This window comes from Sylvia atricapilla, chromosome 1, assembly GCF_009819655.1.
Source record: "Sylvia atricapilla isolate bSylAtr1 chromosome 1, bSylAtr1.pri, whole genome shotgun sequence".
Classification (NCBI taxonomy): Eukaryota; Metazoa; Chordata; class Aves; order Passeriformes; family Sylviidae; genus Sylvia; species Sylvia atricapilla.
In genome coordinates this window covers 97,565,131-97,582,949 of record NC_089140.1, presented here as the reverse complement: position 1 = coordinate 97,582,949, position 17,819 = coordinate 97,565,131, and the positions used below count along the sequence as shown (strand labels likewise).

At 40.2% G+C, this 17,819-nt stretch overlaps 1 protein-coding gene across 1 annotated transcript; it reads right to left on the bottom strand.

Moving 5' to 3' along the window:
- Window positions 1-1,918: 1,918 nt before the first annotated feature.
- DSEL (dermatan sulfate epimerase like) lies at window positions 1,919-9,684 on the bottom strand. The gene has a single exon (XM_066328468.1). The coding sequence runs from the start codon at window positions 8,734-8,736 to the stop codon at window positions 5,086-5,088; it is 3,651 nt and encodes a 1,216-aa protein (XP_066184565.1). The 5' UTR covers window positions 8,737-9,684; the 3' UTR covers window positions 1,919-5,085.
- Window positions 9,685-17,819: the final 8,135 nt, after the last annotated feature.

Below are 17,819 nucleotides of genomic sequence, written 5' to 3'. Positions count from 1 at the left end.
CAAATTTATGGATTTCACCAGCTGTCCAGTTCTCAAAAACCTGGGTGAGAAATCTCCTTTTCTGTTCTAGGAATATAGCTATTTTGTGGTCTTTCACTTAATACCAAATGTACTTACTGCGCTTTCAAGGGCAGACAGGATCAAGTCTTGCTACCAATACTCTCTGAAAGACAACAATGGTTTCTATACTGAAAACAAACAAGAAAAGCAAGATTTTAAAATTTTACATATATACACTTGACTGCATCACAAAAGTTTTGTGATCTCTGAAATGGTGAAATAATATGAAAGAAAAAAGAGGATAACACAAACGTATTGTTTTACTAACAACAGTTTTATTTTATGCAGGATGTTTCAGAAAATTTTGTTTGGACAGTGCATACACTGGAATTGCTCAGACACAGATATCTACTTAAATGTAAGATCATACACATTTAAATCCAAATTCATCCTACTTCATCTGAGGCCTGTCAGTGGGTATCTAAATTAAGGGTTTCACCATTCCTGGCTTTTGAGTATTTAAAAAGATAGCAGCAATGCCTGATTTACCTTTGAGGGCAACACCCATTTTCCATTGATTCTAGAGTGACAAGACTCTTTATTTAGGTGTGAAAGTTAAATTACCTAATGTGACATAGATTTATTCAGGTCGTGTTCTTAAAACTTAAACTCAACAATACCTTTCTCAGTAAAGGCAGTAAACAAAGTGCTGAATTTATACCACCACAAATGAAGAAGCTTTCAGAAATTATTCTGTGTGAATGAGATCAGACTGTCTTTGTTCTCCTCCATCACATGTAACTCTCAGCACATTGCCTGCTCGCAAGATGTATAGTTTAATTTAAAACAGCATCATTTCAGCAACATGAGACAGCTCTTTCTGTATTTTCTGAGACAGCATGAGATTATCCATTCACAATCCCTTCTGAGAACAGTGTTGTTCACATACCAACAAATATCTCCTCACCAAAAAAAATCAACATTAGAAAATTGTGCTTTGTAGATTATTCTGAGTATCTGTTTCTATACCTCTTTTTATGGGCTTATAAGTTTATCAGATAGCCTACAGGTAGTTTTAATTAGAGTTACAGAGCAATTTATATTTTTTAAATTATTAAAATACATTTCCTTTTGTCACCAAATATCAAGAAGAATAATCTTTTATGATCACTTAAGGTATTTATTTCCTGTCATTTCCTCTGCTTTGGAATATTCAGGCTAACTAGCTAATTATAATGTTACGACAGTAGATGACAGTATTTTGTTCCTGTTTAAATCAATGGCACAATATTCACTAAGGCCACCAAGGCATCATGCCACTTATGGTCCAATTCTGAACAGCTCACAATTTACAGATTTGATCCATAAATCATAGTCCATATTCCACATTGAGATATGGTATTTGAGACTGTAAGTCTCCAGACAGACTCTTCATTTGGAAAAGAGCCCATTCATCATGAGAGTTAAGCAAATCAGCTTTTAGCCTGAACAAAATCTAAAAAGGAGTACAGAAGAAGGAATGAAAGCTTATGTTGCCCTGACCACAGAATTGTTAAGATCCAGTACTTACCCTCTTGAAGAAAATTTATATGTAAATAAAAAGAGATAATTTTGATAAATTAGTAAGTCACATAAACAAGTATCACAGCTTCTAATTACAAAATGTTCTCACATATGGAACCCAACATATGGGCCACTTGCAAAAGGGATAATTTCTGTAACTTACAGAAATATTGATAACATGTTTTCATCCTTTATCTTGAACTGTGCACTTCAAATGTTTTCAGTAAATGCAGTATTTTGTTCCAGTAATACTAGTAACTGACTGTAGGATGGACAGGAGTTTGCTACCAGTTATACCATTATGCTTCAACAGCGAATGAGACAATTTTCAGTTTAAAAAATAATTTTGATCCACGACTGAGGCTTTACAAATCAGTTAACAGTAACTTTACAATATCTTGAAAAGCAATTTTTGTTTGAATTGCATTCTAGCATTAATAGAATAGTATTACACTGTCAAATGAGCTGTGCCATATATTTTACATAACTGAGGATCTTGTACAGAAATTAAACTCTGGATCTGCCAAATTAACTGTTCAAACATAAATCTGATGAGGACTGCATGCCAGCTGTGTGCAAAAATGTTGAAGGAACCAATCTGACCATGATACTGAGGATCATGTCCACAGATGTTGCTCTTGGGAAAAGCCTACTGGGAGCAAGCGAGGCCTTTAGATGTGCTCAGAGACTACAGATTTATCCTATTTGATAGAACTCTGAATGCCAAGACCTATGTGCATCTCCCCAAGGCCAATGTCACTTACTTAAAAAGAAAATAACTGAAATGTTTTCCTTGGTATTTATTTTTCTTATGCTTCCAAATATGATTTAGAGATACGTATTTAAATAAAGTCTGCCTTTTTTAAAAATACATCAGAATCTTAACTGTGTCATAATTGGACAGTCAAAACCATAATATAGGATAAATAATTATCAACATTTAACAGAGGAGGAAAAACGAAGAAAAGTTAAGAAGATAAAGTGCTGAGACTAGCTTTCATGAGTGTACTTACGAAACTGTAAATCGAAGTGTCAGAACACTTCTCAATACAGTGTACAGAAACAGACATGCTTTTCAAAAAATTCAAACAATTCTCAAAGTTGATTGACAGTCTTAAACATCACTATATGGAGAAAAGTGGGGTTAATGTTTGTGTGTATTTAGTGACCATTCTTTTTCTGAATTCTAGTAATAGCAGAGAATTTTAAGAATAACTCTGTATACCCACAAAATCTTACCTTTCCGCTACCCTAAAACATCTGACAGAGAAAAGCTTTTTTATTTGTTCTGATTCTAGACTGTAAATCTTGGCAATAGAAAGTAAATGCTGAAATTTATTCTGTCAAGTACAAACTGTACAGACATCAATACTTCCTTTTAACATACAATCAAAAATGGCTCCAAAGAGAAGTCAGTTTGTGAGAATGATACTTGGAAGCAAAAGTTTCGCTAAAATGTCAATGTATATTAACTTGTTTAATATTTCCTTTAACATGGCACTCCACCTAGCCAAGGGTGAAATACAAGTTTGAAGGGGAAAATACTAGTGACTGCTAGTAAATGACAGGTAATTTACTGTGAGTGAGAACACAAATTATCAATAGCTTTATCATGGTAGAGGCCTGTTTTGCCATACTAACGACTGTCTGAGAAAGGTATTTTTATCTAGGTTGTAATGAGATATCTCAAGGATATGCAATGTACATGTGGGAGGGACAAAACAGCTGGGCAAGACAGGGGCATAATGGTAAGATTGGAAGAAAAAAGAAGAACTCCTTTATATTAAAATTCAGCAAGGGTATCTGTAATCTCAGTGAAGAAACTCACTGCACTTTTGACATTGCTCAACACTTACCATCCAAATAAATAACAATTACACGCATATTTCAATATAATAAGCTCTTCCAGCCCCCACAAACCAATATAAAGCATATTTCAACACAATTCCATTTGTAAAAAAAGCCAGATGGTAAAGGAAATAGATGTCTCTTTGTGATCTGATATACACATCTGCAGACATTTAGAATATGCATGCATTTCCAGAGAATGTTAAGCACGTTAAATTGGGAAATGGGAACTTTTTCTCTTAATGGATATGTACAGACAAAGAGTGTGATTCAAGAAGAAAATAAGCTGTGACAAAGATGCAACTATCCTATCAGGCCTATCTGTTTTTAAACAAATACCATATCACAGCATAATGTTAAAGAAACACCAATCATGATAAAAATCAGACAGCTATGGAAATAGCTTGCTGCAGGGAAACATCACTCAAAGTGTGAGGTGGCTGAGGGTCAGGTGATTTTCAGATCTCTCCCCTCTGTGACAGAAAACCTGAGGTTAGCAGGCTGTCCTTCAGAAATTCATTATACAGACAAGCAAAACATCCCACGGCAACACAGGGCTAGAGATTTACTTGAGGTCTTCTAAATCTCAGATTGCATTTTATGCAAACATCAACAATACGCCATTGCCAATGGCATTACAGAGCTGCACTGGTGCCAGGGAAATTACGCACAAGAATCAGCAGAGAAATGTGTTACAACAAAGAAGGATGGAAGAGTCCCACTCAAAACCAGAAAATCCTTGCAGAACCTCTAAGACAAGAGGTATAGATTAAAACAGTTCAACAAGTCAATATGTTATCAACCTTCAAAATTAGGTTATGTTGAGGCAGGTCAAAACTACACAAATTTAACTGCTCATTTGAGGGATCTTGCTGGTTTCTTAGACTTCATTCCATTTCTTTTTCTCCAGATAATTTACTTTAGGATCACAAAGGGTACCACATTGTCAGGAATGGAGAATTAAGACTTCTCTTTTGTCAAACATCAGACCCCAATTTAAGTACCACATCTCTGACATGCAGGAACCATATCCTAGAATGAGATTTAATATCCAAATCCATTCCAGTCCTGGGCCTGTCCGCTCAAACGGTAAATAAGAAACCAGATTTACTCAAATGTTCTGTTTCCTCCCACTAAGGGGCTGTTGAACAGCCCAAAATCTCAGCTTATGCTTATTTTGCACATCTGTAGTGACCAGTGAGACGGAATGTATCAGTAAACCTGCCCAAGGGGGCCAGTTATCACCACTGGGAACAGGACCAGTTTGACAAGCATATTTTCATATAAACCATCATACGATCATCAGTTGGTAAATACTCTCTGGAACTAACCATTTGGGCTGGAGTCAAACTGGTGAGCTGGAGGTGAAAAGCTCTGTTCTATTACTAAACCCCTGAGCTATAGAGGCCCCAGCTGGCACTCCTGCAAAGGTTCACACAGCTTTTTTTGAAAGGCCGCAGAATGGTAGTTACAATATCTTTTAAACAAAAACAAATCAAAACAAACAAACAAACACCTTCCACAGTTTCAGGAACAGTTACATTTTTCTTAAAATAATCTCTCTGAAAATAGCAGACTGTACACATTTTACAAGAATAAACAAACCTATCTAATATTTATCCACAAATTGGGAGTCAGAGATCATTAGTGCAAATTTCTGCTGACCAGCAGCATTTAATCTATAAACTTTGGGTATCCTAAGTGGTCCATCAGTGAACAGCAGATATCTTCAATCTGTCTAATCTCTTCATGGGGCATGTTTTGTTTCCAGGCATGAATGCTACTTGGTGAAATTTCCCCTTCATAAGGAAGATAGAAAAGACTGGTGGAGGTGGCAAATAATATTTGGTTTAAGCTAGCAGGAGGAAGAGGAATACCAAGAAAGGCAAAAATTGTTTCAGCCGTCTTCTGAGGAAAGGTCACAATATCTTCAAACTTGACCAGCTGATAATTTGTTGGCAGCAAGTCTCTGTTTATTCTCATTGCTGCTGCTGTGTTTGCTAGCCATAAATAAGACAACACAGAAACAGCATTTGAATTAGAATTTGAAATTTCTTTTCTTAGTGATTCAAACTCAGAGGCATAGCCTTCATTTAAACTACATTTTTCTTTACCATTCTCCCCTTTAAACATCGCAGCCAAGCGTTGTGGAATATTTTTCAAGGAGTAAAGGCTTGGCTTATTTTTGTACAACATTGAATAGACCCATGCTCGTGGGTCCCTCACTACATATAGTGCTCTCATGGATGGTCCTAAGATTTCCTGAAAAAAGGGAAGCTTTAATGTCCAGCTCCCACTGCTTAAACTAAGCACAGGTCGTGCATTAGGATAATAGACAAGATGTCTTCTCAGTTCCCTAATATATTCAGCATCTTTTTCTTGACTCCCTCTTGCCCTGCTTCTTTGCTCTAACAGGGATTCTCTCTTTCTGGACCTTTTCTTTTTGTCTTTGCTTAATGCAGAATGCTGAGTAATTTTACTCCTGCTAGCTTCATATAAATGAATGTTTTGTAAATGCAACTTCGTGTCTCGAACTAGAGACTGGAGCCACCCTTGGATAAGACGAAAATTACCATTCTGGGCATCAGAAACCTTCCATTCACATGGATCTACAAAGGAATCAATTTCAAATTCAGTCTCAGGAATTTCAAGATAGGGTGTAGGTATCCTGACATATAAAAAGTCACTGGTATTGAAAAACAGCTGTTTTAAAATTTCTGCACCAGAAGTGGGAAGTGAAGTAATGATAACATCTGGCAAAACAACGGGGTTTCCTTCTAATTGTTTGGCTTTATTGCCCTTATCATTTTCTAGCCTTGTCATGTCACTGCTCCACTTTGCACAGATGGGTTGAGTACACATGCTCCATACATCTACCAATTCAATAAGCCACAGTGTGACAACCAGTATCAGGATCCAACGCAACATTTTACCAAAGGATATGTAAAACTGCCACTGAAAAGCCAGTATGACCAAACTGACACCCAAAATTATCCCTGCAATTATGTTCACTTTGAATCCAAATGGGAAAACTACCTTATTATTTTTCATATTTTTTTTCACAGATTCAGTACCAAGACCAAACTTGATCACTTTGTTTTCACGAACTACTTTAGCAAAACCACCAAATCCCAAGTAATCAAACCTTGCCTTTAAATTCTGAAACTCAGTCACAACAGAGATGGTATTTTCAGTGTTGTTGACACTGAGTGAAACCTGAAATCCAGATTTTGCATTATCCATGAGTCTACAGTTAGAAACATTGACATACGGGCCATAGAAAAGGTAAACAATCCTTGTAAGCGTGTTTTTCATTGGAAAGGTAACATTTACAAACTGAGTCCATCGCTTTTTGAATTCAGCAGCTTGTTCAGCCTCCTGTATCCTAGCAACAGGACTACTCCCACGATGATCAAACCAAAACATCTTGTAGTGGGCATCCCACACATCCATCATAGCTCCATTGTACTTGTTCTTAAACTTATAGGGTATGTATTTAAAATCAATGTCAAGATTATGAAAAAAGGCACTGACTGAATTAAGAGGAGAGTCCTCCTCCTTCTCGATATGGTCAACTACTAACAACGTCTGAGAATTTAAGAGAAGCAAAACACGGTACACGCTTTTCAGTTTCATTGCTGATGTGTAAGCAGATACAGCCTCACCACTCACAAACATCATGTCACCAGCCTGGGAGGCTGTTATAATTTCTCCACTTGAGTCTCCAACCTCGTCACCAATCCACTTCAGCCACTGGGCACACTCACCAAGCTGTCCTTCCCAAGGCTGGTTGCACTGGCTTGTGGGAGATGGAGCAAACACCAAGACGTTGTTCAGGTGGCTGAGTTTAGGTCCATAAAGAGCCTCAGAGACAAACACCTGTCCATTGGGAGCAAAAGTGAAGGAGTTCTGATCGGGATGTTCATGCCCTGGATTGAAACTTCTCCACCCATCAATCCATCTATAGGGCTGAAAGTGAACAATATCATACACAGCACGTCCACCGAGTTTCCCAGACTTGAAGGATACAAAGGTGTTTGTCTGACTGTTTGGCAACCCAGCCCCGTAAGTAACAACTCCCCAGTTAGGAAACACATACATTTTAGCAGTACCATAGTCGGGAGGTGGCTGAGGGGTGATTTCAGCAGCATACCATATAAATTCAGTATGTAACGTGCTCCACCTCTGTGCAGTGGATGGCACCATTGGCCCATCCTTGGGTCTATGTTTTCTAATTTGCTGTGCCAGCCAGTTCCCAGCTCCATTCTTCATGATGAACTTATCCAAGAAAACCAGTTGGCTCTCAGGACCATAGAACCAGTTGTAATTAGAATCTGCAACTCCCACAGTCCTCTGGAAGCCCGGCAACAGGGTGGCATAGTAAAACCAAAAGTGCATTTTGAGCCAGTTATTCTCCAAGTTGTTGATACCGAAGTGGCGTTGGGCCAGGTAAACATACTGGGTTACTGACTTGGCTGTGTAACTCCCATAAGCTACTCCCTCATCCAGAGACCCATCTACAATATGATTGAGCAGAAACATTGTTTTCTCCATCACATCAACAACAGTGTGTTTCCAAATATTCGCCTGAGATCCTTTGTCCACTCCGGCAACTAAAGCCCCAATAAGCAAAGCAAGCATATTGGTTGCTTGGTGGTTATGGAGAATCTGTTTTCCCCAGGAACGAACCTTGGAGTACTCATACATTTCCTCGCTTACAGACCATATCTTCTCCAGGTATTTTTGCCTTCTCTCATCTTCCAGTGAATTATACAAGAAGTCAAAAGCAGTGGCAAACCCTGTTAGGGAGTGGCCGAGTGGCACTTCATCTCCAGGTGCATTCTCAACCAACCAGTTTTTGTAACCAGCCATTCTATCCATATATTCCAGGGCAAAGTCAAATGCAGCTTTATCTTCAGGGCACAGCAAACAGTAGAACGCTAGAGGTGGCAGGTTGTTACCATAAATCTCATTCCACTTGGCCGCAAAATCAGTGTGCTTGGGTGGAGGTAGGTAGTATAAAGGGTTGGACAGCATCACCATCACTGCACTTCTGATGGCTCTGAAGAGATGCAAATGGCTTGTACGAGCCTTCTGCCTCAGTGCCTGAACATCCTCAGCATCGAAATACAAACTTGGATGAAGAACTGATCTTTTCAGCTTCTGCTCAGCACTAAGACCTTCGAGTTGCTGTTTTTCATATTGATCTACATTTTCTATGAAAGTCACCCAATCAGAGTAATTGCTTACAGATTCTTCAGAAGTGAAAACATCAAAGACCATTAATGCTAGAAATAGAGTATGCCCCGTGAACATCAGAGCCATGATCCATTAGGCAGCTCCTCTTCCCCAGGCATACATTTCTTCACAAAACAGTGTTCAGATATCAAACTTTCATCCGGTTTGTTAAAAAAATAGTATCTTAAGGCATATTTTTATGAGAAAAGACTTATTGTATACTGTGCATTACAACAAAGGCTCAGACTACTTGTAATCTGAGACACAACATTGAAATGACAAAGCTCTTGAAAAGTTAAACCTCAGGTGCCTTGTCTCTTCACACTCTTCTCAAACACAACACTACAAGCAAAAACACTAAAAATCAGGGAAAAAGTGAAATCTCTAAGATATGCATTTAAAGCACGGGTCGACTGCACAGTAACAGACTGAAGCACTATCTCTTGGTAACTTGAAAAGCATGATCTGAAAAGGGAATTGGAGTCAGATGTCTGCTTTTTAAAAAGCTTTCAATTAGGCCAAATTCTACTTTTAGAGCTGATGAATACTCTACTGATCACAAAATTATATAATTTATTCAAAACAATGTGTTATATTTGATAAAATAGGGAATATATAACATCTGGAATATAGACTCCAAAATTGAAGTTATGGTCTTCAGTCTTTGCCTTTTCTCATTTTCCTTACACAATCTTTCCATCTTTCTCTTTTGGGATTCATGGAGGGATGGAAGAAAAACAATTTAAAAAAAAATCAACACAGATCTTCCATTAGATCCTTTTGATGAAACTGCAGTGCATTTAACCACTATTCCTCTCTGTTTGTGAATGATGCATCTGGATTAAGAGTCATACTGACATATTTTCAAGTCTTTTTTAATCTTTTCTTCAGCTAATGATGCCCAAATTTGGCCTCGATGATTCAAAAAATCCTGCTCCTTCCATTACGATGCAAAAGGAAAACATGTGTAAAAGGCAGAAAGCCAATACTTTCTTATAAGAGCAGTTTCGGGTTTCCTTTCACTTCTCACGTAGGTTCTTTCTGTGGAAACAGAAACAAAAGTTCTCTGAAGCTGTGTAGATGTCAGCACATATTTAAAGTACTTTGCTTAACAAAGCGCTGCTAAGTTTATAGGAAAGATGGGCTAATTCACCTTTCTTTTAAGGAAATAAAAATATAAAAGGAGCATTTTATAAGTTCCACAAAATTTACCCTTGGCAAAGGAGCAATTCAGCCCGGCTACTCAACCCCGCTCTATTTCACCATTTCCAGCGCGTACATGAGGTCTCAGGGAATATTTTCCAGTTGCGCTAGCAGCCGCCACGCATGAAATAAAGCTGAGGCACGCCACCGAAACTCATTTCGGCTGGCCTTAGAGCTGGACAGGAGCCGGCGGGTTCCCGGCATCCCGGCGGGATCGGGGCTCGGGGCGGCAGGACGGACGCCCGGCGGGCGCACACCCGGCCCGCACACAGCCCGCCAGAGGGCGCCCGCCGCCGCCCGCGCCGGCGCCGCACAACTTGGACAAGTTTCGGCGAGGAGCGCGGGGCCGCCGCCCCCGAGCCCAGCCCCGAGCCCAGCCCCGGCTTACCGCGGCGGGGCCGCGCCGGCTCCCGCGGCGCCGCGTCCTTCTGGCCGGAGCGCGGGGGCTGCGGCTGGCGGCGACCGCGCCGGCCCCGCTCGGCTGGGCCGGGCTGCGCTCGGCTCCGGCCTCTTCCGCTCTGCCGCTACTTTTCCACCCGGGCTGGCCGCAACTTCTGCTCCCTGCCCTCCGCCGGCGGCTCCCGGGAGTTGATGGAGAGGGAGATGCGGCGGCGAGCGCCGAGCGACGGGCGCGGGCAGCGAGGCAACTCACAAGGATGTCGCTCCGGAGGGGCGGGGAGGGAAGGAAGGAGGGAAGGAGGGAGGGAGAGGGGCGGGGAGGCGGCGGGGGGGTTGGCAGAGCCGCCCTCGGCGGAACGGGGCTGTGCCGATCCTCCGCGCCGAGCTCGGCGGCGGGAGCTCTGCGGGTCCCGCCGTGGCTCCCGGCGGCGCTTCCCTGCGGCTGCGTGCGCTGCTCCCGGCGCCCAGCCCGGCCCCGCTCCCGGCCGCGGGTGCCACCGCCGCCCTGCGCCTGGGCTGCCGGCGGAGCGGAGCGGGGCTCGGCGGGAGCGCCGGGGGCAGGCCCGGGGCCGGGGCCGGGGGCCGCGCCTGGCAGCGGCGGAGGCGGTGAGGGAGGCGAAGGAGCGCGGTGACCCGGTGCAGCGGGTCCTGACGCGGGAAGCTGAGGACGTACGGGGGGGCTCGTGGAAGAAAATGTGCCGCGGTGGGGTCACCCCCGTGGCCGGCCGACAGCCGCCGCCCCGCCGCCGACCGGCCCCCGGAGCTCCCGGACGGGGCAGCGTCAGGGGCGGTCGGCGAGCTCCTCAGGGCAGGGCAGGAGCCGCCGCTCCTCTGGGTGACAACTTTGTGAGAGCGGCAGAACTACCCAGCGGTGCCCGTGGCTCGGGGACCACGGGGATGCGCACCATCCGCTTTTGTTTGTGGCCGTCACACTTCTTTATAACTGCGTTCCTGCGCTGGCACTTGGTTTTATGCGATGCATTAAAATGGTTCACATTCAGCTTTAGCTGAAGGCTTGTGAAGTAAAATACATGAGGAGTAAAATCCTCTGCCCCTGATCTTGGTCACGATCAGTGGTGCCCTGAAGGGCCAGCAGAAAATACTGCTTTGCCCCCCTGGTGCTGTGGTCTGCCCACAAAATCCAAGAGATACAGCACCATTCTCGGGTTTGAATCAGTTTGGATTGTCAGTGATGACTGAATTTCAGAGCCTGGTTTTGTGACCTGATGTTTGTGGCCAAGCTGTTCTTCCGTAGTCGAGTGCAGGAAACAAAAGGGTGTGAGATTTTGGGTGTGTTAGCACTTAATGTGTTTATAATACGTACTTCAAAGGATGTGGCTTTTAATCATCTTAAAAGACGTAACTTTTTCCATGCCTATATTCTTCTGTTTTTGTTTGCCCTCATACCTAGAAAATACAGTTGCATATTTAAGTATTGCTTAAGCTACTCAACGTATTACTATCTTGAAATGAATATATGAATATAAAAAGGCCATACATTATGGATACTGATTCTGTTTCTTTGTGCTACAGAATACCTTAGAAGGATTAAATTATTAAATTATGCACATTTGCATTAGTGATGAACTGTGCCTGGAACCACCCTAATCTCTCAGATGTGCCCTATAGACTTGGCTTAAAAGGGAAAAATACTGACTATTGCCTGGATCATCAGAAGAAATTTGCATAATGAACAAAGACCAGCACATAATTCCCTGACCTTGAATCTTTTGCAGTTGTGCCTTTTTATGCTACCAGGGAAGTTATTCCAGGAGGAGAGCAAAAGGAAATGTAAAGCAACAATAGGTCACATTCCCCTTTAAGTCTGTAGAAACTGAGTGGAATACACTACAAATGAAAACCTCCCAAGTCTTTCCTTCTATTCTCATTGTACCCATTACATTTTTTCCCAAGGCTGGTCCATTCTGGAACATATTAAAGTCTCAGAGAATGACTTTTCCCATAAATTGTCAGGCAATTCAGCTTGAGCAGAGTACGTGTAGGACTTACGTTAGGTTAAAAGCAAGACTAAAGCCCTCCCAAGAGCTCTTCTCACTCCCTGGGACCTGTGCTGAGATCATTACATATGCAGTGTTCAATTGCAGTGTGATATTTGTGGAGAAACATGAAAAAGATTTACTGACTGGCCCCATATATTCACAAATGGTACCATTTAGAAAAAAGTCTAATTTATAAGACAATGAAGGCATTTGTATGGTGTTTCTCTTCTTCTATGGCAGCTTTTTCCACATTAACAAAGATACACTGGTGAAATAGTTCAGACTCATTTTTCCTAAGCAAATTGCAAAGCAGGAGTGTGTTTAACCATGTATGATTTCAAACAGTTTAGACTACTTAGTTTCTTTCATTTTCAAGTTCCTTTGCTTTAAATACAACCTATAAAAAACCAAAACAACACCTTAAAAAAAATATAAAAAACCCCACCAACCCCCCCCCCAAAAAAAAAAAAAAAAAAAACCAGAAAAAACAACAAAAACCAAGCTCAGACCAAAACAAAAACTAATGGTGGTAAAACTAGTGTTCTTTTTTTCTTTTCTATTGGTAGTTTTCAATAGTCAGCAGAGACACATAGTAACTGTACTACAACTCAAGAACAAAGCAAAAAATTTGGCTACAACTGGTATCAAGGCTAAACAAATGAAGCAAAATTCAGAGGGGCTGAATTAAGGTAATTAGAAATAATGGCTCTGGTTTGTAACCAACTTTTTTTCTCAAAATGAGTCTGAATGATATTGGCATTCCACTTTACCTGATTGCATAATGCTGTTTAAAGAGTGGTCACTAAAATCAGGATCATTCTCAGAACAACTGTTAATTGTGAAAGTAACTATTAAAAGTTACCATTTACATTTTCATTTGTAGAGACACTGACCATCTGGCAACAAATTGCATGATATTATTACATTTTCAAATATTCTTCATAACTAGGAATAGCTGAAAAGCAAGGCTTATCAGCAAGAGAAAGATACTGTAACAGAGAAGTTTTGAGCCATGGGAAAGTGACCTCACTGTCACATCAATTTCTTAGTGTAAGTAACCATGGGTCATTGTTGCTGATACACTCTGGTGTTCTGCTTCAGGGATAGCATTCTGCACTGATACCAAGATCTTGGTATTCATTTGTATTCAGCCACCTGAATGATCTTGAAAATGCTAATAGTTATTTTCCTTGAGTACAGGCCAAGTGCTAACAGATGGAAGTGAAGAGTAGAACAGTCAACTGGACTGCAACAAAATACTCGCCAGTGTCAAATAGAATAATAATTCAGAAGTTCATATGTGAATGTGGTGCTGCTTTCAAATATGAGACATTAATCAACATTCACAAAAATTGCCAGCCATTTAGGAAGGATCTGGATGGAGACAATTAGGTTCCAGTGGTAGTGAACTCTTGAAACTTCTATTTAACTCCTCTAGCAGCACAAGTACATAAATTCCTAAGTTTAAAGTAGAGGTTTTATTTCAGAGGCATCACAAGTTTGGGTGAGAGTTCTTGTCTACTTGAAGTCTTTCCATATTGGCAGGGCTTGGCACTTATTTCATTGCTCAACCTTACTATAGATGGAAATACAGACTTCTCAATCTAAATCTACTTGAAGACCCAATTCACTGTGAATTCTTGAAACACGCACGCACAGTTCCTTCTTTTATGACAGACAAATGAAAAAATATTGGAAAATAATGGAGTGGTGACGAGGATCCACTTTAAAGCATTAGTCTATTTTCAGAAGAACCCACCTTACACAAAGAAGACATGGGTGAAATGGACTTTCCCCTTTGAGGATGATAACCACACTGTCTCAACTCTCAAAAGACCTAATCTCTTATCTGTTTAGCAAACAAGATCTTTTTGTTTCAAACTAAGGGCATCCTGTGAAGTCACGGTACCTTTCAATAGTGTAATCATACTTAGAAACTTGCACATATAAATGAATTGTATTAGAGGAAAGAAGAAGACCCTCTGCCACCCAAGAATAGCTCACATATTTTACAATAAACAGGTATTGAAACAAAGTGTATACCACATTCTCAGAGAAAGGAATGTTCCTAGAAATTGTGTCTATTGCTTGACTATGACACTTTTTTTTGCAACATCCAGGTCCATTTCCTCTTTGTGTAATGTCACCTGACAGGAACAAATGCAAACTCCACATTGTGAGACAACTAATTTTAGAGGGAGAAATCTGATGTTACTGATGAAGATTTGACAAATAAAGGGAGTGAAAGATAAAGTATATAAATCATTGATATCAAAGCCTCTGTCATTTGGGGATCAAATGATTTCTGGGGAACTGGAGAGTAGACTACAGAGAAAAGAGCATGTGGTGACACTCTTTATTTTTGTAATATATCGCTATTTTATTTAAGATTTTTTTTTTCCTTTAGGAATGATAATTTGCTAAAAACAACAGCCACAAAACACAAAAAAAGCAGGCAAGAACATCCTGGTTTTATTCAAACTGAAAATTAACATGTTTGTTACATTGCTCAGACAGGGTATAAAAGGCAGTGACAAGTTTTTCTGTATTGCAAAGACTCTTGTTAGTGCAGATCTCCATCACTCTGTGACTGAAGAGGCTGAAAAGTGCCCGGTGTCACTGTCAGCAGAGAGAAGGAGGATGGAGCAACTGCCAAAAGCTGTGGTGCTGCACTCCTCCTCTGTCCCAGCTGTGTGCTCCTGCCAGCCCCTTTGTGTCTGAGCAGTGGGCAGTCTCTTTGCTGCAGAATTGGTACTGCAGACTCAGTGGGGCAGCACAGTTTTAGGCCAGCTTAAGTAGATGCTAAACTACCCCTTAAAAATGTCAGCTGCATACAGGGGTAATTTTAAATCCATTTGTGAGTATCTCAGATGCTGCATATGAAGCAAATGGGACTGTTTGTACTTTACTAGCACTTTAATCAAACAATCTTCAGTGGAAGTGGTTTAAAAGCATCCGGGATGATGTTGTGTGCAGTGGTGGGATCTCGAGAAGGTTCTCAGCAGTTGGTCAGAACAGCACAATGCCAGATTCTTAGGGTGTCAAATTCATTGGAATAACATCTGTGCACATCTACATTGAAGCAAATGTTTCACTATGAAAATTCTCAGGCAGGCAGAGAAAGATTAATGCTATAAATGTTGTATTTGTGGAAGCATTTAAGTATTCAAGGCTTGCTGTTTGTGTTTTTCAACCTGCTAGATATTGACATATTAAGGACAGTAAGTAGGTAAATTAATCATAATACAAAAGCCAAAAGAGTGCAAGAGGAAAGAATCTACTTTTCATTGACCCAGCATCTTGACAATCTGTGAAGTTCTTGACATTCAACTCTCTCCACTGCCAAAGAAAACACAGAAAAACAAACCAACATAAAAACTCAACACTGAATTTACTAGGCATTAAGTTTTAAACCTCAGTGTGGTACACTCACCGGATATATGCATGATCAAATATATGCTACAATTTGGACCAGAGAAAAACTTAACATTTGAGTCTTCTGAGGTAGATAAGTTTTATATAATATTGCTCTAAATGGGATTCTACTCTTGGACTGCAGGTAGAGGCCACATGTGAAGGTTCAATGCATGGAGGTACACCTCTCCCTTGATTTTGGTATCAAAGTAACAAATATTTGCAACAAATCTTACCTTTTTTTAATTCCTTTCAGCAGCAATATCTCAGTTGCAATTTTGCAATCCTAATATAAGCCCCGTTGATGATGTGCATGCCTTTCTACTGACTTCATAAGCTCTGTATTTGGGCCTGAATCCCTGTACCCCATCACTGGGGTCCTTTCACCAGCAGTTATTAATACGGTATTCTTACTAGCTAGCAACCATAAATTAGAATTAGCCCAAACATATATTTAAATATATTGTCCAGCCCACAAGGGATATATATGAAAAATGTTCCTACTGGATAAGCAGAACCTACAGAGGTAGCAATTGTAGACTGAAAACAAAAACTGCATGATCTACACTGTTGTCTCCAAATTATATGATTAAGGAGATACTAAATTATACATTATAGTGAAAAAGGTACAACTACAAATCTTAACTAAGCATATTTTTTGTAGTTCTATTCATTAAACTAATGTACTGGCTTATATTTAGCAGCTTTGGAAGCATTAGAAAACAGGAAAGCTACAGATTATGACCCATATGGGTATGCTCAGGTTGGCAGCAGTGATTAATAGTATCTCCTGGGTTTGCTTTTTATAACTTAAACAACATTTAAGACAGATATTAAGATGATTTACATCACAGAGAATTCAAACACTGTATTTACTTGAACAAAGCATAGTATATTATGAGGAATGTCAGACAAAGTAGCAGGTATTAGTGCAGTCATTATCACAGCGAAACAGGCTAGGTCTCAGGTTAAAATGGGGTATCTTGGTTTGCAGCACAGCACCCTGAATTCAAATTATACTTAACCCATTCTGCCTAAATATCCTAAGTGATTTTATGTCAATAAAGGTCACATTCACCCACCTCACAGGGAAATCTTACTTAGCACAGTCCTGTGAGATGTAATAAAATGACTATGAAGTACTTCTTAATAGAAAAGTGTGTTTCTGCAAGAATTTTAACATTGATGAGGTGATCTGCCACTCTTGTCGTACCTGGTTGACTATTCTCATCTCCCCCTTTTTCAGGGATTAGATAGCTGTGATGAACCAGGTAAGGGGATTGGTTTTGCAAAAATCTTACCTGACAAAATAACTATTAGTTTTCATCTAGAAAATCTCCCTCAGTTTATTTCACCTGACATAGGCAATAGTTTATCTGAAGGCAGGCAGTAGTAAAGAATACTTCTTTGGAGATTACTTTAAGGTAGACAATTCTGTAACTTGGTTGAATCCTTCCATTCTTAATTCTGATATTTTGCTTTGTAGGAGGAGAGGTCTAGACTGCTAATTATTTTTAATCTTCCAAGGGGACCTGAAAAATTTGAGTATCAGGCATGTAAAAATGTTGAAAATATAAACTATCAAACTTCTGAAGTAAGAGCTCATTGTTGCAAATACTTTTCTATGGTATTGTAAAAATTACATTCTCAAGTTAGAGTTATCAGTCAATTTTAACATTTGTTTTGCTAAATGTTAGGTAGATTGTCACTGGGCTTCTTTGAGTCATGCCAGGAAAGTGGTGCAGAAATATTAATATCATAACAATATACAGTACTTATCCCAGTGACTTAGGCTGGATTGTAGATAGCACAATGACTCTCACAAACGAAAACACAGGGTTTGTATTAAATTTCTTTGGATTTCATCCAGATCATTCAAAGACTAAATTTTGGGAAGTTTCCACTTCTATTGCCATTTTCCCTGCTAATTTATTTTGGCCTGTGGGTCTCCTTTAATGTATCGTTTCCATCTGTTATTCTGAGTACCTTTGTTGTTTTGTTTTTTGGGTTTTGTTTGTTTGTTTGTTTGTTTTTGTTTTTGTTTTTGTTTTTAAACTTGTCTGCCAGAGAGACTGATTATGTCTACATAACACTGTGCACCTCTGCACGCAGGTGCCCAAGCCAGTTGTAACAAGTTGAGCTAACTGGAATACG